This window comes from Natrix helvetica, assembly GCF_964273705.1.
Source record: "Natrix helvetica genome assembly, chromosome: Z".
NCBI classification, from domain to species: domain Eukaryota; kingdom Metazoa; phylum Chordata; class Lepidosauria; order Squamata; family Natricidae; genus Natrix; species Natrix helvetica.
In genome coordinates, this window is record NC_138554.1 from 40021214 (window position 1) to 40046689 (window position 25476).

The 25476-nt window shown below is 39.9% G+C and overlaps 2 protein-coding genes across 4 annotated transcripts in view; one reads left to right on the forward strand and one right to left on the reverse strand.

Annotated features, from left to right (window-relative positions):
• Positions 1-2205, forward strand: part of SAMD14 (sterile alpha motif domain containing 14) — a 34408-nt gene extending 32203 nt beyond the window's left edge. The window contains exon 11 of the mRNA XM_081933279.1: positions 2118-2205. Coding sequence (XP_081789405.1) covers positions 2118-2131 — 14 coding nt within the window. The 3' untranslated portion in view covers positions 2132-2205. The remainder of the gene's footprint in view (positions 1-2117) is intronic.
• PDK2 (pyruvate dehydrogenase kinase 2) overlaps positions 1-25476 on the reverse strand; it is a 41929-nt gene that overhangs the window by 10680 nt on the left and 5773 nt on the right. Inside the window, exons 3-12 of one of the 3 annotated variants that reach the window (XR_014173600.1) lie at positions 15322-15393; positions 14798-14982; positions 14526-14615; positions 12933-13010; positions 10034-10110; positions 8352-8450; positions 6555-6662; positions 4444-4557; positions 3879-4082; positions 2288-3733 (exon numbers count right to left, since the gene is read on the reverse strand). Coding sequence is in view for 1 of the 3 variants with exons in the window: in XM_081933280.1 (XP_081789406.1) it covers positions 3942-4082; positions 4444-4557; positions 6555-6662; positions 8352-8450; positions 10034-10110; positions 12933-13010; positions 14526-14615; positions 14798-14982; positions 15322-15393 (964 nt within the window). In the remaining 2 variants the exon portion in view is untranslated. Of the gene's footprint in view, positions 1-2287; positions 4083-4443; positions 4558-6554; positions 6663-8351; positions 8451-10033; positions 10111-12932; positions 13011-14525; positions 14616-14797; positions 14983-15321; positions 15394-25476 lie in introns of those variants that run through there. The other 2 variants (XR_014173599.1, XM_081933280.1) reach the window with 2 other exon arrangements.

Sequence of the window (25476 nt, forward strand, 5' to 3'; positions counted from 1 at the left end):
ACTTGAAATGTCAGCTCTGTGATTTATGTATAAAATACTTAATATATGCATTTTTAAAAAGGCAACCAGTCTTTCTCCTCCACACATGCATTAGTAATACCTGCCCAAACTCTTGAACATTGTGAAATTGGCCATTTCTCCATAAGCAGTCTTTGTGCAATTAGAAATGCCACTTGTTTACACTGCAACATCTAGGAAACCTTTATTTATGGGAATAGATTTAGATAAAATATTTGTTCTTTAAAAAAAAAACCCAGAGCGAAGCACATTCTAGGGAAAGGTCAACCTAAGGTGATCCATTGTTTCAAAATTAGTCCTATGTAAATAATAAATCAGCATCACCTTGCCAGCTTCCTCCCTTGAACATGGCTTTCTACACACAGGTTGGCAGGCATTGGATGTCAGTTTGAAAAAATGGCCCCGAACTTTGGAAGAGAACCAGACTCAAAGCTTACAGAATAACAATAACTGCGAATCAAAAGCAGAGTTGCAGATGCAGCCACTACTGTACTTGTATCCAGCATGGGAATCTCGGCACTGACCATGTCGTGTACTTCTCTCTAGGTACACAATGTCTCAAGACATTTTGCAAAGCAAAAGAGACAGAGGGAGGATGCTTCCTCAAGGATGCTCCTGTAGTTAAGGAAACATTGCATCAATTTGCATGTGCTCCAAAACAATGGAACAAGGCAGGGTGACCTTGTTCCAGACTGAGAAGAAAAAGGAAGCAATATTTAACTGCTTAGGTCAGTGCCCTGCTGGTGGGAAATATTCCTTAGGATGCCTCTGTCTACAGAAGGAAAAGCTCTGCAATTTTGGCCAGCAGGCATGAGAGTCCTTCTTGTGTTTCTATGCTGCTTTTCTGTTGGTCAAGTTGACAAAACAAATAACAATGGTGATTCTCCCTAAAATAGGGCTTGCACCAAATGTTCCTTTATTATGCCACTTCCTTTAGCTCCCACAAGAATGGACAATCTGGGGCCCCAGGACTACAAAGTGTCCTTAAAACTTAAACTTAAAAAAAAATACTCAGGGGCTCCCCCAATCATAAATGCTAAAAAAATCAGTGGCCCAGTTTGTAATTTCAAGGTGAGAAAAATTGTACTACAAATCTTAAGGTAGGTTTAACATAATTTGACAAAATAAAATCCTCACCACCCACAAAAAAATCTTGCCTTGAACTGGCTGCCTAATAATTCAAATTTAACATAATATAAACTTATAAAAACACAAACGTTCTCCTAATAACTTTGATCTCTCATAAACTGACAGTGAAATGATTACGGCAGGCTAGAAACTGGAAGACCATGAGTTCTAGCCCTGTCTTGAGCACAAAGCTAGCCGGCTGATCGTGGGCCAATCATTTCATTCAGCCCTGGAAAGGAGGCAATGGCAAATCACTTCTGAAACATTTGCCAAGTAAACTGCAGGGATAGGTCCAGGCAGTCTCCAAGAATCGGACATTAAGAACTTAAAAAGGGAGAGATCTACATGGGTTACTTGACTAAATTTGCCCCTTTATTCTTGAATAGTGTGAGGGAGGAATTATTTCTCAAAGAGCCATGAAGGCTTTGGAGGAAGTGAGTAATGTAGCCGATAAAGAGTATTTGCAGCTCACAGCTGAACTGTGAGATCATTGCTGCTCTCTGAGCTTGGTTGTTTTCTTGCAGATATTTTGTTAGATTAGATAACACAAGATAAACCCTGCCCCTTGGTATCTGCATATGAGGTTGTGATCTAAGTACAAAAGATAATTTCATTTGCATTGCAACATCATGACATACAGACTGTCATTTGCCCTCCTCGTGCACAGTCACCCCAGATGCTCATACCTAGATGTTTTTCCCGGGTGGATTTTGCAACCATTGATCATTTAATAGGAGAAGGTAACAAGACAAGTCAATTCATATGGGCAAAATTTCTCTTTCCTCTTCTAATTGCAAAGCTTTGTGACATCTGGTCCTCCATAATTACAATTCTTTCCAGCTCCCATGCCCATTGACGAAAGATTACAAGGAACAGCTCAAGACTAACCCTGGCCCAAATTTTATGTTATTCACATATATCTCCACTAGGTGTCATCATAACATGTTTGAGTAATAAACATCTCTCCTCAGAAACCAGTAATTGAAGAATAGCAGCATTCTGTGCATTTGAAGACAAGATGTTGTGAATCAAGAGGCATTTTCAGGAGCAACCTCAAAGGTGAGCTTCAAGAACACAATGCATGTTGTTGTACTACCATGTACTACCAGTAATGCCGATGAAATCAAGTTATACAACCAGGGAGATCATATTTAAATTTAATGGTTCTTTTTTTCTTTTCTTAGCTGATCAAGAAAATTGATATTGTAATACTGTAGCAGCGATGGGACCATGGCACACGTCTCGTTCCTCCCAAAGAATCAATAGTATGTTTAGGCATATAAACACAGACCCTTCCTGGTCAAAGCGCCCAGCAGAGAGAGGATGGGGCAGTGACAGAAGGGTGGCTTATTACTGCTTAAAATGATAAACAGGCGAGTGCAACTCAGGGGGATCTGGGCAGGCCCCTTAAGCATAACATCTGCTTAGAACAATAACACACAGGATAAAAATAGAAGGGCAGAAGCAATTTTCCGCCTACAAAACATTTCCACTTCTTTTGAAATGGGGACCAGAAAAGTGAGATCATAGCAAAGAGCTGCTGGGAAGCAAACAATTGCCATGGAAAGGAGGTGCGGGGCTTATACAAGAGGGAGCTTCTCCCCAGAATCCATAATTGATTGCTTCCAAGATTCTTGGGGGGAGGGGGGGCACTGGAGACATATGAACCAGAAATATGTCCTTAAAATAAATAATTACATTTTTTCTATTGCAGCTAGAGGACAGGATTGAAGGTTTCAGTGTTCCCAGTTCACTATTCCCCTGATGGAGACCAACACTCTCTTTCTTTGGCATTTCTTCTGCCTCCAGTTTTCTCCCATAAGCCACCCCTCCTACCCCCCAATTGTGCCCTAATACTTTTCCCGTGGAGGGGAGGAATTCCTCCAATATAAGCAGGACCCAAGGATCTATATTACACCACAAGCCAGTCTAGGAATTGAGTCATGGTGAGCAAAGGTGCAAGCAGTGGATGAGACAAACAAGCAAGAAACCATAAACTCCAAACCAGCAGCAATGCCAGCAAAGCCTTCTCCTTAGATCTTGATATATCTGTTGCAATCTAAGCCTGATTATTCCAGGGTTAAAATTCCTGATTCTTGTGCTGCTTTCCTCAACTTGTCTGAGATTCAGACCTGTATTGTGAAAAGCACACAGAACATAATGCAAAAATATCTACCCCTCAGAGAACGTTTCTTACTTCCAGAGCAATATACTAAGAAACATGCCGGTGTCCTCCAATGTCCTTGGCTCTTTGCAATGGATGCACTGGACGTGCCCATGTCAGATTTTAAACCTCTTTGTGCCTTTTTCTTGGGCCTTGATTCATGTGAAGAAATGCAACAAAATCACATTCACACGTGTTAGCTTCTTCTTCCCTCTCTTTTTGCTTCCTGGTTTCTCTCAACACATTAATGTTTAGTGGTCAAGTTCTCTCTGTTTCGTGATTACAATGCAAACATAATTAAAACGTGATGTGTGCAAATACTAAATAGGAACAAAAGCAGATTCTTCAGGGCTTTCAAAAGGTAGGACTGTGGTGAGGCAAAGAAATTCCATGCAGAGTTACGTTGATCTAGACTACACGTTTCTGAAAAGAAATTTGAGAAAGTGATCAGGGTGCTGTCTAACAAGTGAAGTAGCCAGGGAGCCAAGGGGAGCACTCCACAGAGATCTTACAACACAAGGTGGGATTTATGCTGGTGATTATCATTTGTTTCTTTTTCTCCCCTCACCAAAGTTTGGTTTCTCCCCTTTGGAAGCAGTGAAATGTCCTTCCTGGTAACAGAGAGGTTTGCTTAGGTGACTCGATAGGTGGATGTGTTCTTGGGCTCCGTGCTGGGCACACACCAGTCATCTGCCTCCTGGATGGTTTGATAGTGACGCCATGCAGACTTGTTGTACACTGGAAGCCTTTCCACAGAGTCTGTTGATAAGGCCTAGAAGGATGTAACATAGATTAGGATGCACTTTTGATAAAATCATATGCAGTGACCCACTGTCATTGGTATCATTGGCAGGTTGTTTGCTTTCATTTTTATGTAAGGCAAATGACCTCAGGAATGAGAGGCAGAATGAGCAGGAGGTAAAATTCAGACTGTTGGCCTGAGTGAGTTATTTCAATACCCACTCCACTAAATAATATGGAGTTGATCTGGACTTCCTAATCTTTGTGGGGAAATCCAGAAATGTTGTACTGCATAACCTGTACTTACTGATATATGCTAAAGAAAAATGTTGCTAATTTAATCCACTTCGGACTGGGAATATGAGCCGGAAATGAACAAGATACCAACTCACTTTCAAATAGATGACAGCATCTGTTCCAAATCCCTCCATGGAGAATAGCTGAAGATCACCTTGGAAATACTTGGCATAGAGTCTAGAAATTGGCAGCCCATAGCCAAAGCCAGCCTTGTTTGTGAAAGAAAAGAAAAATGGTTTAGTCACTGTACAGTACATAATGCCACATTGCTAAGCATGCCCACTTATAAATACCTGAGGAAGAGTGCTTCTGAACCTCAGCAGCTTTAAGAGATATGGACTTCAACTCCCAGCATTTCCCAGCCAGATCTTAGAAGATTGTAGCTGGCTGGGGAATGCTGGGAGTTGAAGTCCACGCCTCTTAAAGTTGCTGAAGTTGAGAAATACTGCTTTGAGGAATTAGTTCTGTGCAGTCTCTCGTTATGAGCCCTGTTGTGTACCCCTAATTTTACTGCCACAAAGCACATCAGGAACCAAGATGAATGTCAAAATTGGTGATTACCACCCCAAACACACCCACTTATAGAAATATAAAGAAATAAAGGGAGATTTAATCTGAGCAATAGTGCTGGGGAAGGATATGCTTAGCCCTTCTCTTCTCTGCCATTTTCCTGTGGTAAATTGTTTCCTCCCCCTCACAATGCTGTAGGTTCTGAACAATTCATCATGAAAAAAAGATCTAATGAAACTCCCCCTCCCTCAGATGGGCTGTTCTAATCAGCATTTTATCCATTAATAAAATATATTGAGAAATTGTTTTAACTGTTAAATAAATGAAATGTTGCATTTTAATTACTGTCTTATTTTATTGTGGCTTTCCTCCACATATTGTTGTCAGCATTTAATTAGAAATACCATATTTTTCAGAGTATAAGACGCACCAAGGTTTTGAAGAGGCTTTTTTTTTTTAAAAAAAGTAGGTAGGTAGATAGAGAGAGGGAGAGAGAGAGAAATACAGTAGGGAGGGAGGGAGAGAGAGTAGGTAGGTAGATAGGTAGATAGAGGGAGGGAGGGAGAGAGAGAGAGAGATACAGTATGTAGGGAGAGAGAGAAATACAGTAGGTAGGTAGGGAGAGCGAGAGAGTAGGTAGGTAGGTGGGTAGAGGGATAGAGAAAGAGAGATACAGAAGGTAAGTAGGGAGAGAGAGAGAGAGAGAGTAGGTAGGTACATGTTTCCAGGTGTATTTATCCATGTGCTGAAGAAGGAAATTGCTGACAACCTGAAGCACCTAAGACTTGTTTCTGCTGGCACAGCACTTGATCAATGTAATTCTCATCAATCACTGTAACTAAAGAGCTTTCCAAAAGAAAAAAAAGTTTTTGCACTCTGCAAACCTCCCAATCACTCTAGCTAAAGAGCTTTCCAAAAGAAAAAAAAAGTTTTTGCACTCTGCAAACCTCCCCAAAACAGCCCGTATTTCACGAAAACGGCCCTGGTTTTTTTCAAATAAAAGGCATGAATAGACTTGGGGGGAGGGGGCTTGTAGAGTGCTCATGGGGGGGCACAAACGAGCAAAAAACAACCTGTTTTTCACAAAAACGGGTGTTTTTTGTGGAAAAAAATTGCATGCATAGCTTTATGGAGGCTTATAGAGTACTGCTGGGGGAGGCAAAAAACAGCCCATGTTTTGCTTATTTCTGCCCTCCCCAGCCCCCAGGAGCTCTTGGAAAGCCTTCATAAAGGTATGCATGGCCATTTTGGTGAAGGGACGGGGCTTCGGGAGGGAAAAAAAATAATGTATTCGATGTATAAGACGCACCCAGATTTTCAGCCTCTTTTTTGAGGAAAAAAAGTGCGCCTTATACCCCGGAAAATACGGTAAGTATTTTCCCCCTTCCCCTACAGTTCTATTGCTTTAACCTCAGAACATTTAAAGTGATCCCCACTTTATCCCTTTGATGATCTTTCATATTTTATCCCATTTCTACAATGATCTCTCTTAAATACTGTTGAAGCACAAATTTCTAGTTCTCCCTTTTTATCTGAATAAGCATGGAAAGGACACTTTGTAAGACGATATTTATATTTTAAAAAATCAAGCTGTTTAAAGCCACCTGCCTTGACTTTTCTCTCTCAAGAGATTTAAAAGACTAATTATTTTAATTGGCTTCATATTCACAATTTTGGCCCACTTTGTAACACATACCAGTGGTGTCCCCCCGGTTCCCAGCTCTGGTTTGGGTGCTGTGGAATATAAGTAGCTGAAGAGTCTATCAATCTTGCGAAGAGGAACCCCACCACCTCGGTCACTCATCTGCTCCACAAGAGAAAGGTAAAAAAACACAGAGAGGCAGAAATTCTACAGGGAGGGAATGGAGGTAGGAAAACCATGCCCCCTTATTTTCAAGGAGCAGAGTTTCATTTGAGGAGCTTTTCTTTAAAGAAACCAATTAGTTGGCAGTACCTAACTGGCCAATCTTGGAAAATGAAGCCCCCCCACCTCCACACAGATATACATACAATGTCAAACCACTGGCTATTGCTGCCAAGAAAACCTCATTAATGTGTCAATGAAGTCTCCAGATGTTGGGTTTGACTTTAGTCAGACTTCACATTTATATTTAAAGAGGTAACTAACAAGTCCAATTAAAGATAAGCTACCAAAAGGAAAAAAGAGAACCAGAACTGAACTTGCCTTTCACCAGATTAACCAAATAGACTATCTGGACCCACCCTTCTATTCTACAATGAAACGTTCTGCATTACTAATTACATTATAATAATTATTTCCACAAGTTTGCATTTCCACATCTAATTTATGCAAATCTGTGCAAACTGATTTCCTCCATTATTGTCTTTTTTGACAATGCTGAATTAAAGTAAAATATCTTGCTATCATGAACAATCTGAGATAGTACAAACTTTAATAGAAGCTAGAACATGGGTGTCAAACTCACGGCGTCATGTTGCTGTCACGTAACGTTTCGTGACTTTTTCCCCTTCATGGAGCTAGGGTGGGCCTGGCCTGCATGTGACGTAGCCGGCCCATGGCCTGCCAATTTGATACCCCTGAACTAGAATAAAGCCTGACTCCAATGTAAAGATCAGGGTAGCAGTTTAGCTCTGGTCTGACCCAGATCCAAAACTTGTTGTCAAATTGTTTATGCTGATACCTTTTATCATTCAAACTGCCAGTCACAGAAGCCCACAGTATTCCTTCCTTCTTATATACATATCATCCAGTTGTGGCTTTTTAAAAAAAAATTACATTTAATGGTATAAATTCCAGTTTTTCTCTAGGATGGCTTTTTCCAACAAGAGTGTCCTCCAAACAGGTAGATTTCCAGCATTCACTACTTAGGAGTGACTTTGCTGGTTGGGAAATTCTGAGTAGGAATCTGACACATTCAGAGGAACGTCTGGGTTGGGAAAGGAACATTTATGATTCTTTCTCCTCTGCTCTATTTTCATCCACACAATCATCCTGTAATGTAATATACTGAGAAACAAATTGGGTCAAGGTGACCCAGGATTTGTGGATGGGTAAAGATCTCTATCTGGACTTGCATAATTTTAGTCTGTTACTTCTAACCACTGCATCGAGGTCACCTTGCCTCTTCTGGTGTAAATGTGAACTGCTTTTCTCACCACAAGAAGTCATTATGGATGCTTACAAAAAGCTAAAGCTCAGCTCAGGAACAAATAATTTCAACCTAGGTCAGATTCTGCTTAGGCTGTCTTGTTATTTAATATGACCAGGATTAAAACATGAGTCAATAACTATTTTTCTGTTCCTATCCATTTTCTCACTTTGGAGAGAAATGGATGTGAATAGTGGGGAAACCACCTTCTCTGAGAAACTTAGACTTTGAATATGAAACCAGAAATTGTAAGAACACCATGAAACAGTGATATTATTTTACTGCCTAGCAAACCACAGGTAGCTGCAGCTTCTGCTTAGCATCTTCACTATTGTATATCCTTCTTCTATCAGTTGACTTGCCCTGATGGAGAGATCCTCCTGGCCCAAAGCGACCATTACATTGATGGGTGGCAATGTCAGGCTGGACTCGTGGCTTTCTACAGTGGCCCTCATGGCATTCTGGAAGACAACAGGACAAAAAGAGAAATGTATAAGAATGGTCTAAATAAGTATCCCCAGTTCCAGCAAGGCCCTCTATACTTATTCTTTGAAATTATGAATTAAAAAACTGGAAGAGAATATAGAAATCATATGGACCATGCCTGAAATACAGGCTGGAAATATGGCAAGCAGCTCAGAAAATCTACTAGTCTCTACTTAAATATCTCCAGTAAATTCTAACCTCTTCTATAATAGTCTTTGGCCTGATTCAGACACTGAGTCTGTGCTCTAGTTATAGCTTAGTGCTATGTGTGAAGCTATCCTCTGCTTCAACATCAAACAAATCTTGCTACCAGGAATTCTCTCTTAATGCTTAATCAATATCTATTTCTTGCAATTTCCCATTATACTTCATCGGTTTTCTGTTGTTGTTGTTGTTACAATTGCTCAATAGAATTGGGTATAAATACAATAGAATTGAGTATGAATACAACTGAATTGCATTCTAGAGCTATTGGGTACCTCCAATCCTCAGTAAACTGTTTTCATGGTAGTCTTCCATTTATTATTTCTTTCTTTTATTTGTTTTTCTGAAAAATAAGGAGACCCCTGACTGTGCTGGATGCTACATTTTCCTTTCCTAGAAATCATCGCTTCAAACAGAAAGAACTGATGGATGAAGCAGAATGTTTGCTTGGTTAATTAGGTCTTTGGCTTAATTAACTACCTATCCCATCTCAATATTCTATGAGCAATGGATGGAACTTTCCAAGCATTTATTGTGTGCCTACTGGAACACAGGTTTACTAGCCTGAACCATCTGAAAGATGCCCAAATAGAAAATACGACTTACAGAGGCTAACAAAAGACAATGGCTATTTTCTATGTCTGCAGAAAACCTCTTGCTTAAGTATTATATTCTTATATAAATGACTATATTATAGCCAGCTTTTCTGCTTTGGTTAGCACAAATACCATTTTAGATGTATGCATAAGTACGTGTGTGGGGTGGGGGGCATGGGGCTGTATATATATATGTATGTATAATATATAATTGGGACAGAATAACCAGAAAGGTCAGCAGTTCAGCCGTTTGAATCCCTAGCACCACATAATGGAGTGAGCTCTCGTTACTTGTCCCAGCTTCTGCCAACCTAGCAGTCTGAAAGCATGTAAAAATGCAAGTAGAAAAAATAGGAACCACTTTTGGTGGGATGGTAACAGCGTTCCGTGCACCTTCAGCCTTTAGTCATGCCGGCCACATGACCATGGAGAACGTCTTTGGACAGCGCTGGCTCTTCGGCTTTGAAACAGAGATGGGCACTGCTCCCTAGAGTCGGGAACCACTAGCACATATGTGTGAGGGGAACCTTTACCTTTATATTATTTATTGAATTGTGTGGATATATATACATACACTATTATATGTGACCATTCTAATAAAAAAATGTTCATAGCCTGGCATTACATTAGCCTAAACAAATGAGGGTGTGATTAATCCATAAAAAGCCACAGGGTTCACTACTTTCACCTGAACAGAAAATAACAGCACCAAAACATTCTGTGGAAACAGAATGCAACTCTGAGAGAGAGAGAATTACCTTGAACAGTTCAAAGAGCATGTGGTACAAGTGAGATGGGACGTAGACCATGTGGATGGGTTGGTTGGGTTGATTTGCTAGAAGTAGAACAAAGTTAATTAAGATGCTGTTTTATAACTGTTTCTGTTCCTTTTTTTGCCACTCCAGAGCATGCAAAACACCCATGCTCCTTGCTGCAATAATATAGAACAGTGGGTCTCAACCCTCCTAATGCCATGACCCTTTAATACAGTTCCTCATGTTGTGACCTCCAATCATAAAATTATTTTATGTTTTCCGTATTTTTTTTTGAAAATGTGTTTTCCGATGGTCCTAGGCGACCCCTGTGAATGGGTCATTCGACTGCCAAAGGGGTCCCGACCCACAGGTTGAGAACCACTGATATAGAAGATCACTTTTAAAAAAAATGGGGTTCTTCAACACAAATTTGAAATTCATAATTTCGAAAGTATGACTAGATGCACTAGTCATGACTGGTCCTATTACAAGTAGTCCTCAACTTACGACCACAATTAAGCCCAAAATGTATGTTGCTAAGTGCGACAGTTAAGTGAATTCTGCCCCATTTTGCAACCTTTCTTGCCACAGTTGTTAAGTGAATCACTGCAGTTGTTAAGCTAGTCCCACAGTTGTTAAGCGAATCTGGCTTTCTCCCTGACTTTGCTTGTCAGAAAGTCACAAAAGGTGGTCACATGACCCCAGGACACTGCAACCGTCATAAATATGAGTCAGTTGCCAAGCACCTGAATTTTGAACATGTGATAATGAATATGCTGAAAAGGTTGTAAGTGTGAAAAATGGTCAGAAGTCACTTTTTTCAGTGTCATTGTAACTTAGAATGGTCACTAAATGAACCGTTGTAAGTTGAGGACTACCTGTACTCCACAGTATCTTCATGCTAAAGTAAAGATGCCTCAGCCATATGACTAAGTGCAGAAAATCTCACAAGATGGAGAGCTGCTTCATTGATCTTCTGCCTCCCCAGGTTTTTGAACTTCCCTTTTTGTTGGATTATAAATTCTTTGGTCAAGTCAATAATCAGGTTTACCTAAATTTCTGAAAAGTTTTAGCTGATTTATTTCAATCCTCTTTGCAAAGTCACTTAGTCTCAAATACTATTCACAACATTGCAATTTGGTTTCCTGATATGATTAGGCTATTTCAGAACTTTCCTTGGATGATTTCAACATAAAGCTGACACACTTTGTCACCAAGTCAGGAATATTTACTTATCACGTTTACCAAGTCCCCAGGCTTTATATTATTCCACACTGAGGATATCATATTCAAGGTGCAAAAATCTGGGCAACTACTAGATGACAACAAAACAATACCAAAAAATCTAATGCTTGGCTGCGTAGTGATGGTCAGGATTTTTGCAGCTCAGATATAGTAAATTTACTCCACTTCTTCTCTCTTCGGGGTCATTTTCCAAGCAGAACTATATCTATGGAAGCCCAGTTCAAAACACTCTTCAGATCAGGCAGTTGGTGTAAAATAGAAAAAAAACACCACTTACCTACACACATCTGCTGGTTTAGACCAGGGGCCCATTCAGGCCAATGTGTTTGTATGTGGGTGTGTTTGGATTTTTCTCTCCTTTGAAGTACCAATTGGGGGTTATTGGGATTTTTATCTATACAAAGGTCAATGACTTATCTAATCCAACAGCCTGCTCTTGAAGCTATACAATTCAGAAGATGCATTGTCAGAAAGTCACAATAAGCAAATAAGTCATGAAGACAATAGCAAACCCTGATCCCGTGCTGTTGCTCCAGGCCTAAGGCCATTGAGCAGAGATATCATTCCTAAGGCCATGATACCTCTGATCCTGAAGGCTTCCTTTGGCAATTTAACAATCACTGAGGTTATTGATAAATTTCACTTTCAGAAGCTGAACTGCTGCAGACTTAGAGAAGAATGGATTACATGACTTTCATATCATTTATCTATTGCCATAAAAAAGAAGAAAGAGGTAGCGACTGATTTGAGAATGAAGCGGTAATAATTAAGCACCAAGCAAGGATCAAAGTTGTACAAGCTTAGGAGGCAAAGAGTAATAATGCACAGCTCTCAACTAGTTTTCTGTGTTTCTCTAATTAGAATGCGTAAATTTTGGAAGAAATGTTGGAGTTTTACTATTACCCATGTGGAATTTGTTGATTAAAACCAGAGATAATTGTGCTTTCTCAACCAGATGTCTCCAAACAACATTCCCAGCATTTTTAGGACTCGAAGAACCATCTTAAAATAACATAAGACGACGCCTGTTGGTTTAACCCAGGGAGCCATTCAGCCCAGCATTCTGGGTCAGGCATTGACCGACAGCTGCAGTCAGGAGGTTCACAAGCACAGACAGAAGACAGAGGTCTCTCTTCCACTGCTGCTCTCCAATAGTTGCTATTTAAGATACGCTGCCTTGGATGAGATTCCACAAATCTGGAAGGTACAGATTACCTGCAATAATCCAATGTTCTCCTGTATATCCTCTTATTGCAGTTTTGGGGTATCAATGAATTGTCCACACTGTTTTGCTGTTAAAAGGGCAGTCACTATCATTGGTTTTAAAAAGCAAGGCAAAAAAAGAAAGAATGCCAAAGGAAGGGAAAATGGGACTCTAGCAAAGTTTTAGTTGCCAAGTCACAACAATAACTCTTAGGGTGGCTGCTTATCAAAGGATCATCAGCTACTTACGACGCCACTTGTGAGGTTCTGTTCCACTGGCTAAATAGAAGGGAAAGGAAAATGGAGGAGGATAGCAGTCCCTCTAAAACCCTCTATGCATACTATAAGAGGCCACTGAGCAGCGAGTTTGGACAATAACCTCTTCCCCCTCCCACTTGGCTTATTTGCTCCTCTTCTTAACTTTCCCACTTTTATCATGGCTCTGCAAACTCACCATTCACCTCCTGGATCTCCAGGTCAGGAGATGCTAAGTAGTACTTGTCACATAACAGTTTGGCCATGTCATAAGCATCTGCAGCAAGAAACACACACAAAATTTTGGTTATTACAGAAACACAGTTTCTCTGCTTTGTTGAATTCCATAACCTGTCAGCTTTGTCATAAATAGGCAAAGACCAGCAAAAGCATCTACTTGATGAGCAGATTAAAAATTCGGTATTACTTTCACGCAAATTACTGTAATTTGGACCAAATTAAGATAAATTTCAGCAAAAGCCAGGGAAGGAATACATTGCCTCCCCAAATTTTCAGAGCTCTGCATTTTCTCCTTTTTTTAAATCCACATTTCCTTTTGAATTCTATTTAAGAACCACCTAATTCAAACAAGGCTATGAAAGAACAACCTAAATGGGTCAGAAGACTATTAGAAGATCTCCCTTTTGTGCAAACTCCATGCAATAACAGGAAATCCAGCTTCATCGGCCGTCCTTCCACAAATACAGAACCATATTATAACCAATTTTGTTGTATTTAAGTAAATGACAATAAAGATTATACTTGTATTCTTCGCATATCAGCATGATATAGATGCTTGAAATCCTTTTTGAGCAGGGATTTGCACTTCCAAAAATAGCAAGAGAAAAGATAGAAGAGGCGAAAAGAGCCTAAACTGGTATTTAAATTGTACTTTAAAAACTACAGTTTAGCAGGAACTGTTAAAACGTTCTTGTGGCTGCATGTAAGACTTTGTAAAAATCATGTCTGCCTTGGGTGTAGAGTACAGGGAACTGTAAGTTCCTCCAAGTGTCCACTGTAAGATAAGCGCTAAGAAATTGCATCACGAATCTGTCTGTTTCAACTTTTGTTTCCAACACTGACTAATCTGGTATTAAAATAAGCTGCAGTAAACCTTTGTATCTGGAAGGCCCATTTTCTTAGATATTGCCTGAGTTACCTATTATACTAAATAATGGTTTGTTTAATCAGGATTTATTGAACAAATTATAATTAGGTTTAGCACAACCTTCTAACGTAAAACCAAAGTATTCACATTATGACCTACAAAACATATAGGGTAGAACAAGAAGCAATGTGTGGAAACTAATCAAGGAGAGAAGCAACTTAGAACTGAGGAGAAACTTCCTGACAGTTAGAACAATTAATCAGCGGAACAGCTTGCCTCCAGAAGTTGTGAATGCCCCAACACTGGAAGTCTTTAAGAAGATGTTGGATAGCCATTTGTCTGAAATGGTATATGGTTTCCTGCCTAGGCAGGGGGTTGGACTAGAAGACCTCCAAGATCCCTTCCAACTCTGCTATTGTATTATATTGTATATAAATCTAGTCACTGTTTCTTTTGTGAATTTAGACAACTGCCTTTGCAACTCTTCTAAACCACACATCTTATGTTTATCCAAGGTAGGCAACTCCTGGCCAGAGAGCTGCATATAATCATCAGGTACATTTTTTGTGGCCCTTTTTTGTGGCTCTCATGAGACTGGAGAGGAGCTAAGGAGCAAAACTGATTTCTTAAGAGTTCCAGAGGGGGAAAGAGATGCTGCGGTGGGAATCACAGAAGAACATTCACCTCTAACTACATCTGATACGCTGCAGTGGGGATCAATGCTGCCAATGTGCTTGGGATGTGCTGGATTGATGCTGCCATCAAAAATCAAGGCTGTGAAAAAAGAAGAAGTTGCAAATGAAGGGAGGTGGGGCACAATATGACAAAAACATCAGATGGGGCTGCCTACCAAGATACAGCTCTAATTAAATAATCACCCCTTAATACTAAAATCCAAGAGGAAGAGAGAAGGGAAATATAGGGGGGGCAGATCTGAGGGGTTTAAGATAACTCACTGTGTTGGTTGAGCAGCATGCGAATAGAAATACGGCTAAGATAGAAACGATCAAGGAAGTACTGGATGTTTTGGTTGGAAACCGGGTCATCACCATAAGCTTCCCTATATTCAATTACCCCCTGTGCCATGGTAGGAACCACATCATTGTGACGGTTGCGAATTGTGACCAGAGCATTGGTGAACCTAGAATGAGACAGCAACATTCCACATACAATTAATTTTTTACCTGTTTAGGTCCAAAAGATACAATTTGACTTGAGAATTATTACAGAAATAATCCGACGATGATTCAGGCATGATCAATTTACCCCAAACAGTCTTAAGATTTTCCAGGGATTTTGCACCTTCGCTCCCCAACTTGCTAACTAAGGAGGGTCATTTGGACTGTAATTTGTGATTTTCATTAATAAAACACACTGGAACATGCCAGACTGGAAATGTTTCTCTCAGCTCAATACTGAAACCAAGGGTTCTAATGACACCTTGGCGTACATCTTACGAGGCCTCTAAATTCAAACTCACTGTCCCAATGTCCTTTGGTCCTCTGGATCCTTGTCAAGGAACACCATGATATCCAGCAAACTCTGCACATACCTGGTGGAAGGAAGAAGCAAGGAGGGAGGGAGGGAGGGAGGGAGAGAGAGAGAGAGAGAGAGAGAGAGAGAGGGAGGGAGAAGTCTTAGTAATAGCAATTAGACTTATATACCACTTCATAGTGCTTTGCAGCTTCTCTAAACAGTTTACAAAGTCAGCATATTGCCCCCAACAGTCTGGGAACTAATTTTACCCACCTCGGGAAGGATGGAAAGCTGAGTCAACCTTGAGCCGGATGAGATTTGAACAGCCAAATTAGCAAGCAGCCAGCAGAAGTAACTTGCAGTACTGCACTCTAACCACTGCTACCATGCAATAATGTGCCACCATTATTATTTATTATTTAAATAATAAATCTTATTCATTATACAAGAGCCACATGTTTTTTTTTATTTTGATTCTGTTAGGGCATAATCGGTAATAGATAAGCAGTGCATCATTTAAAACGAAACTATTACATTGATTCACTTGTCCAAAGATAGTTTTAGTAAAATATGTGAGCAAAAGGCTATAGTTCTACAACCTTTGTATTTTTGCCAAAGCAAGACCTTTGGCATACTTGAACTTCTAAATATGGACAGTCCTTGACTTACAATTATTCATTTAGTGACTGTTTGAAATTACAATGGCACTGAAAAAAGTGGCTTACGACCAGTCTTCATACTTATAATCATTGCAGAATTATGTGATCAAAATTCAGATGTTTGGGAACTGGCATGTATTTTTGATGGTTGCAGCATCTTGAGGTCATGTGATTGCCACCTGTGACCCTCCCAACTAGCTTCTAACAAACAAAGTCATTGGAAGAAGCTGAATTTGCTTAGCAACCACACGATTCACTTAAAAACTGCAGTGATCCACTTTACAACCATGGCAAAAAAAGGTCATAAAATGTTATGTTATGTGATTCACAATGAAATTCAAGCTTAGCAATGAAAATATTGGTCCCGACTGTATCATAAATTAAGGACTATCTACAGATGTGCTGCTGGTTAGTTAATCTGCATGTGCATAAAATATGCCTTCCATACATGCTTGGTATAATTTCCCTCGTGTTGGTCAGGAAAGTGAAAGTTATCTGGTCAGAAGTTGCAATATAAAAGAGCAGTTGCACAAAAAAGGCAGTTTTCTTTCTACTTTGATGAAGCATGCATATGTGTGTTTCAATGAGAAACATCTTAAGCATAGCATTTTCTTGTGCATAAATGATTAAAAGGAGCATGTCTTTGAAGAACTATCATTCAATGCAAGTTCTTGTTTTAAAAGTAACTACCTGAGATCAAAGTAAAACATCAATTAGATCTTAAAATAAAAACTGAAACAAAAAGCAACTGTATGTAATTCCCCAAAAGACAGAACCATATTAAACAATGTAGAAAACAGCAAGAAGGGTTGCTGGAAATGAGAAGAAAGGAAGAGAATGGGATATTCTTAAGACATTTTTTGTACTTTTAGCAGACCAATTGTCCTGAAATACATTCTGGACAACACCTTATCTCTTCTATCTACAAAGCCTTTGGTGGATATAATAAATCATCATCAACAACAACAAAAGTAATGTTAAAGAAAGAGACTGAGGGGCTAATTATGGCTGTACAAGCCTTAAGGACAAATGTATACAAAGCCAGAATTGAGAAGACAGCAACATGCAGTAAGTGACACCTATGCAAAGAAGCTGAAGAAACAATGAATCACCTGGTAAGCTGCTGCAAGAAGATTGCACAAACTGGCTACAAGCAGTAGCATGACTAAGTAGCAACAATGGTACATTGGAAGATCTGCAAGAGATATCATTTGTCTGTAAGCAAATACTGGTGGGACCATAAAATAGAGAAAGTCATAGAAAATGAAGAAGTTAAATTGCTCTGGGACTTCAGAATCCAGACAGATAGGCACCTGCCACATAACACCTCGGACTTAACAGTTGTTGATAAGAAAGACAAAATATTCTGAATAGTGGATGTGGCAATGCCTGGAGACAGAATAGAAGAGAAAGAACTGGAGAAGATAACAAAATATAAAGACCTACAAATAGAAATAGAACAACTATGGCAACGGCAAGCAAGGGTAGTACTAATAGGTATAGGTGCCTTGGGTGCAGTCCCAAAACAACTGGAGCACCACTTGAACACCATAGGCATTGACAAATTTGCCATCTGTAAATTGCAGAAGGGAGCTTTACTTGGAACTGCTTCCATCCTGCGATGATATCTGTAACACCATCAAACATCCACATTTGCCTATACCAGGTCTTTGGTAATGCCAAAACCCAGACTGAACATCTGGCTGACTGTGTGATTAATAATAATAGTAATAGTTGTTTATTAATACCGTGTTTCCCCGAAAATACAACCTGTCCTGAAACTAAAGCCTTGCCACATTTTTCGCGTGGGAAAAAATATAAGCCCACCCCCGAAAATAAGCCCCCTGGACAATCCCCCCCCCCGGTCAGGCAGAGCACCGCTCGCTGACCTAACGGTATCCCGAAGGCGCCAAGGGCGGAAATGAGGTGGGGGCAAAGGGGCTCACATTGCTTGGTGTTTTCGGGGTACCGCTAGGTCGAGGGGGGGTTGCTGGGAAGCTGCTCTCTTGCGAGCGGGCTCCCAAAGAGCCGGGCACAGCCTCAGGGTCGAATGGCTGTGTTGCGCTGTTGCAGGAGCAACACAGCAACCATGAGGTTACCAAGCTTGTGAGCAGCTACCCGGCAACCTCACTTTCCAGCCAGGTACAGCACCGCTGACCGAACTAGCAGTACCCGGAAGGCACCAAGCAACGCAAGCACCTGTTCGCCGCCCTCCACCTCCCGCGGCTCGTGCCTTCGGAATGCCCCTAGGTGAGTGAATGGGGCTCTGCATGGCTGGAGAGGGGGGTTGTGCAGCAGCTTTTCCGCTCCCCACTCGCGCGAAGGGCATCTCCGCTGCTGGCACTGCCCGCCGCTTGATTTTTTTTTTTCAAAGCACGGAGGATGGATGCCGCTCTGGAAGTACGCTCTATAGTTGTGGGCTGCAGATTGTACAACCATAGAGCATACTCCCAGAGCGGTATCCTACCTCCGTGCTTTGGAAGCCGCAACGGAGGACGCTCTATGCATGGCCAATACTTAAAAGTATTAAAGGCAAAACTGACCAAAAGCTAACTTGGAACTGGTTAAGATCAGGAGTACTGAAAAAAGAAACAGAAGATTTTATTTTGGCAGCTCAAAAACAAGCCTTAGCTACAAATGGCATGAAGGCAAAAATTCACCATGTTACCACCAACAGCAAATGCCGCCTCTGTAATGAGAAAGATGAGACAGTCAATCATTTGATCAGCGGGTGCAGCAACATTTCACAAACTGACTACCTACAACACCATGACCGAATTGCTAAAATCATTTACTGGAAACTGTGTCAGAAGTTTGGATTTGAGTACAACAAAAACCACTGGGAACATCAGGTTGAGAAGGTTCTAGAGAATGAGAAAGTCAAGATCTTGTGGGATTTCAGAATTCAGACTGACAGGCACTTGGCCCATAACACACCTGATATAACAATACTTGAAAAGAAAAAAGTTTGGTTCATTGACGTTGCAATATCTAGTGATGCGCGAATTGAAGATAAGCCGCAAGAAAAAATCACAAAGTACAGGGACTAGCAAATTGAAGTTGAGGACTGTGGAAAAAGAAATCATGTGTTGTCCCTATTGTGATTGGAGCCCTTGGAGCAATACCTAAAGGGCTACCTCGCTATTTGGAAATTCTATATTTATTGGACTTAAAACATTCTGATTCTACAAAAAACCACCCTGCTTGGAACAGCTTATATCCTCTGACATTACCTTAACAGTTCCTACGTCCTTAGTTAGGACTCGAGCTGTTGAGCTACTAACTAGCCCCAAAGGCTGTCAATCTCAGCAAAGATTAACCAAATAATTATAATAATAATGAAAAATATGGCATAAATCAGACGTAGTGGTCCTAGTTATCAGCACACTGGATACCCTGGCAAAAATACTTGGACGGCATTTAGAAAATCTGCATACTGACAAATTTTCCATCTGTCATTTGCAAAAGAACATATTGTTCTATGTGCACAGATACTGCAACTATCAGTATTCATTGCAATATCTTAAGTTCTTGGGAAGAAAGTCTGTATGAAACCCAACACCAGCTGAAGAATTTGCAACTGTGACTTCACATTGTTGTGAAGAGATAAAAAATAAAGTTCATTTGACAATTATACAGTCTTACAAAATGAAACCATTTTTTATCTATGACAGAATATTTTAGAAAAAATGAGATTAGGATTCAGTGCTCTACCTTATTAACAGTACTCCACTCCTCCAAGTATTTCTATATAATTAAATATGCATATATAATATTAAACATTATTTGCTCTAGCTTTGGTGGCTCTTTACAATTCGAGAGACAATTAACTTGGATTTAATTTTATGGAGCACATATAATGACAACAATTGCAATTATGCAAGCACTGGTTTGCAGGCGGCCCAAACAATGTTAAGTGGGAAGTATCAAAATGGTATAAAAATGCAGAAATAATCATTGACATAAAAAAATATTTTGAAGAAGGTTTGGTAGATAGATCCAAATCAATGGTCACATATTGCATCCAGAATCAGACACAATATAAAGCTCACTTGCTATAGAACCTGAGTAGAAGCAAAGTAGCACTATCCTGCATCCTATGTTAAGATTTCCAGAGGCATCTGGCATGTTCCTGTAATAATGAAATGCTAGATTAGATCAGCATGATGTTCTCAAATGAGGTTCTTATCAGCAGGTTTGCCAAGTTTGTAAAAATCCAAAACAGTTAGGAGCAAAACAAACAAACAAACCACCCAGCAACTGTTTTGTCACCTCTGTGGATACTATCTGCATGCTGAATACTTATTAGAAATACTCACACATGCATAGAAAGAAAACTGGGAGAGTGGGAAAATAAAATGGAATACCCTAGAAGAGGAGATCAGTTGGTGGAACCGGAAGAGGAATATATACAATAGAGCTGCATTTTGTTGCAAATCCTTTTTAATCTTGAGCAAATATTGCAGATGTAAGCTATGCACTGTATATTCCAGTTTGTTCATCCCAGTTAAAACTCTGCAGATAGAGTATCAATATATCAGGGATAAGCTAGATGGAATTTTAATGGAAAGATGCTTCAGTATTATATCATTTTCCTCTTGCAATGGATTAGTCCATTATGCAAGCCCTATTTCTCCTACTGTGCAGACTCAATTTAGTCACAATCTGTTCCTGGTTGAGGAGATTTCTTCCTTTTTGAAATCATCAGCATAAGCCAAGATAAAGGTTCATTTGTTATTTTCAAATTTCAAGTATAGGCAGGGATCAGCCTTGCCTTCCTTAAATCCTTTTGAAAGCAACATTAGATTTGGTTTTTCATTTTGCATCCCGGAAGCCTGTTTTTGTTTGCAGTTTGCACACAATCATCTCCTTTCCAGTTTGAATGAACACTGGACTTTCCCCTGTAAATTGCTTCTCCCGAGTTCCATAATAGGAAAGCATGCATTAGTTGTCATGTCTGTAGCTGCTTCTATGCTTAAGAGAATTCTGACAGAAATATGTTGCACAAGAAGGCTGGAGGTTTCCTTAAAGTTTTCTTAATATATCTGGGAATCCCTTGAACTGTATTTGTAGTATTGGACTTTACTATGTGCCCTATGTTTGATCCTCAAAATCTATTTGTGTTTCTTATAGTAGATAGTTCCATGGTTGCGCAGTTCAGATCTAATGCTTTAGTCTCACATTAAAATAAATAATTTTTATTGCTGTACTTTAAACTTCTAGTGCAGTGGTTCTCAACCTTCCCAATGCCACGACCCTTTAATACAGTTCCTCATGTTGTAGTGACCCCCAACCATAAAATTATTTTCGTTGCTACTTCATAACTGTAATTTTGCTACTGTTATGAATCGTAATGTAAATATCTGATATGCAGGATGTATTTTCATTATTACAAACTGAACATAATTAAAGCATAGTGATTAATCTGCCAATCTTGGTTTTGGAGAAGAGCAGCCAGGCTGGGATTTTCCAGGATAAAACAACCTCCCTGCCTGCCTCCAGCAGCAGTTCGTGGTTTACATGAGTTTCAATTTATTAAATTTACTTTTTTTACATTCCGTTCCACCCACCCACCCAATTTTCTTTCTTCTTTCTTTCTTTCTTCTTTCTTTCTTTCCATTTCTCCCTTCCTTTTCTTCTTTCTTTCTTTTCATTCCTCCCTCCCTTTTTTCTTTCTTTTCATTCCCCCCTCCCTTTTCTTCTTTCTTTCTTTCCATTCCTCCCTCCCTCTTCTTCTTTCTTTATTTCCATTCCTCCCTCTTTTCTTTTCTTTCTTTATTTCCATTCCTCCCTCCCTTTTCTTCTTTCTTTCTTTCTTTCTTTCTTTCTTTCTTTCTTTCTTTCTTTCTTTCTTTCTTTCTTTCTTTCTTTCTTTCCATTCCTCCCTCCCTCCCTCCCTATCTTTCTTTCTTTCTTTCTTTCTTTTTTTCTTTCTCAAGAATTGTTACAACCAGGCGTGTGAGCACGTAACAGTTAATTCGTGCGAGCAATCGATTTAACACAGATTAAGAAGTTGTTCTTTAAATGGGATTTTAAACAGTGGCTTAAGCTACATTGAACTGTGCTTCTGTCCTGAGTGGAATTCCTCAGGATGGAAGGAATAGGTGGGCCGGGCCTGTCCTCCCCTCCGACCTTTCCTGCCAGCCCTTCCAGGGGGCCAAAAAACCTCCGAGCTCAATTTAGCCCGCAGGACAGGACCGGCGGTGGGGGCGGCAAAGGTAGCATCCAGACCCAAGACGGCTTGAATCCCGGCATGTGCCTGCCTGGGCGAGAGCCCATCCTGCTGGCTGAAGCAGATGGCCCGACTGCCCCGGTGGTCTCCTGCTCTCTGGGAGCCTTCGATCCCCTGTGCAGGCGGCTGGGCTGAAGTGGCACCGCCGACCGCGCTTGCTTTGGACATCTGTCAGAGCCGAGGCTGATCCGCCACCCAGAAGAACCTGTCTCTCTCCCCCTTCAGTGCCTCGGCCTTTCCCTAGCATGGAGACCAGGTGGGGCGGTGTCTGGGTTGCACCCGGAGCAGGGAGGAGGCTGCTTCGTCACCCGGTGCTCTTCATGCCGCTTCAGGATGCACTCCTGAGCATGGGCGATGCCGGTGGAGGTGGATGGCCTTAGGCGATCTCTGTGAAAGGGTCGTTCGGCCCCCAAAGGGGTCGCGACCCACAGGTTGAGAACCGCTGTTCTAGTGGATAGATATCTGCTATATATCAAACTACGATATCTTGTTAAACTCTACAGTTCAGTTACCTAGCACTGAAGATGTTACCTAGTTGGATAATGAAACATCTGCAAGAAACCAAACAAGCTAAGAGAACACGAAGGACTCCACAGTTCAACCTCGAGCTACAAATATTCTCTTCTATTGGTAGAGTTCAGTTATTTTCTTTTATCTTTGGAGAGATAAGCATACACTGAGATCCAAAAATTCTAAGGTGATCTAATTTTTTCCCCCTAAACTATAGTTTATATTATTATTTTCCTCCTGAAACAGTGCAGAATAATTTTTTTCACATTGTTCCTGGTTGAAGAATTTCTTCCTTTTTAAAATCATTAGCATAAACCATGATAAAGGTTCATTTCTTTTTGTTTTAATTTCAGTGTTGCCTTCATTAAATACCTATGCCTTCCTAATGTATAAGGAATGTCTTTTATGACTTTAACACATATCTCATTTTGAAGGTAGTTAACTGCTAAAATCTTTTCATCAGGACTATTGGCTAACGAAGCTCTGCATATGTGTTAAGGGGAATTATTTATTTATTTCCTTCCTTTCTTTCCATTTTGTTATAGTATAAAGGGCACAGATGTTTCATGAATAATCTAATTTTTCATTAAATAATAAGACATCTGTACATATAAAATTCTATTCCATGATCAGAATATAAAACCTGTAGTTTTCTTCCAAATTTATTTTTTTAAGTAAGCCATACATTGTATGACTTTCTGAATATTTCATCCTAATTCCTTATCAGAAATAAACAGCAAAAGCACAATGCTTTAGTCAAGAAAAAAAATATAAAAAGCCCATTTCCTCTGTTTGACTTTAACAGGAAGAGAATAAAGGTCAGTGTGGATTTTCTAACTGACTCTTGTGTTGCTATTGTGTTGTATTTGTAGCTTTCAGCACAGTTTGTACTCTGTGATTCCTGAGGACACTTATATAAATGCACAGAACAGTCTGGATTGGTATATTTGCATTTTGGAAATATTGAATTTTACAGTCTACCTGTAAATAAGTTTTAGTTAAATTTTTGTTTTCTTTTTACATGATATGCTTGTATCCCTTTGTATTACTACTTGTTATTCTTTTTATTCATTGTGCAGTCTGTTGTCTACATGAGAAGTGGAATAGCACGATTGATTCATAAGTATGTAATTAAATTTAAATAATGTAGCTGGTCCTCAAAATATCTTTAATGACTTTTTTTGTGCCACATTAACAATATGTATTGTGATTCATCCATTGAAGGGAGATATTTCTAAGCATGTTATGATTTTGATGCAAAGATTACCTATACATTACTCTGTGTTCAAGACTACAAGGCCAATAATTATGAGCCACCGTGCCTTTAGACGACGGCTGCTATGTGGAAGTCTTGCCATGCAACTGCAGGCTGCAAAGGATTAGCAAGCAAAGCTTTCCCACAGGAAAACAAAAACCAGCTCAGAGTTTGGATCAAGGGCAACTCGAACGAAATAAGAATTAACTTGGCTCTTAGTTCCTTATGTGCCTTTTGATACTTCTCTCCGGCACCTGCTTGTTTCCCTGACAACCGCAATGGGATGTGGACAGAAAAGAACAGGGAAATTCCGTGAGAAACAAACAAGCTCTGGCGTGTTACTTTCCCAAAGTAGGCCAAAGGTCATGCTGGCATCTTAAAGGGCCACATCCTATTTCTTTTACCTCCTCAATGCTAATGTAAAACTCCAGTAACAGAGATTCATTCAAAACAACAGTTCCTTTTAGCAAAACCAAGGAAAAAATGAAGAACAAGAGAGAGGATGGGTAGAGAAAGAGAAAGAAAAGGCATTTAAGGCCCCCAACATCCTCTTCCCACTATTTATTTATAAACTTTCTATAGAGACGTATCTATTGTCCAATGTCTGGAGGTGGTATCTTTTAAGCATTGATCATCAGCCATTGTTAACTGCACGTTGCCTGGATGGGGCTGAAATTGGTGGAAGATGCTGGACAACCCCAACTAGAGCAATAGACACAAACATGGTGCTCCTACGAAACTGAAATTTCCAGCCATTCTTGTTTATTATTGTTTCCCAAGACAGCCAGGGGATTTATGTAGGATCTATGAAAGGATGGCTCACTGACATATGAGATCTTTATTAAACTCAGCCAACAATTTTCCTTTAGCAATTCTGCTTAAGAAAAATGATAACTCTATGCATCTAAAGTTTATGCACGATATAGATTTGGGGAGAGAGGATTGGAGATTCCTCTGAAATTTTTCAAACATGTGATCATTTTCATAAATGGGTTGTCCCAGAGAGGCTTGCTATTTCACAAAATGTCTATCACGGCCACCGTAACTAATCTCAAAATGTTGGAGGTTGCTCACTACGGCACTTTCCTTACACACTCAACTTCTTTTCTTTGAGGGGAGGGAACTGATAGATGAACTGTTGGACAAAGCTCTTTCTATAAATAGTTTTCAGATAGCCATAAGAGTCAGAAGAATTCCAGTAAATTTAGTCAATGCTAATAGTTGGTGTTTTCCTCTGAGCAATGCCTGTTTTCAACTTAATCTTTTTTCCAAAATTAAAATTACCTAAAAATAAAAACAGGAGAACAGGTAACCTGTGTTCCACTGAGTAAAATCTATCCACCAGGATCATTTTACTTGTCCCTGCTTTACAGAGTTACAGAATTTTCTGGTTGTGTGTGATGCAAAGGGGCCACTTGCAATTCCTTGTAAGTTGAAGGAACAAGGTGGGGCAACTATTGTGAGGAGAGAGGCTGATTCTTTATATATTCCTTTCCTTTTTCT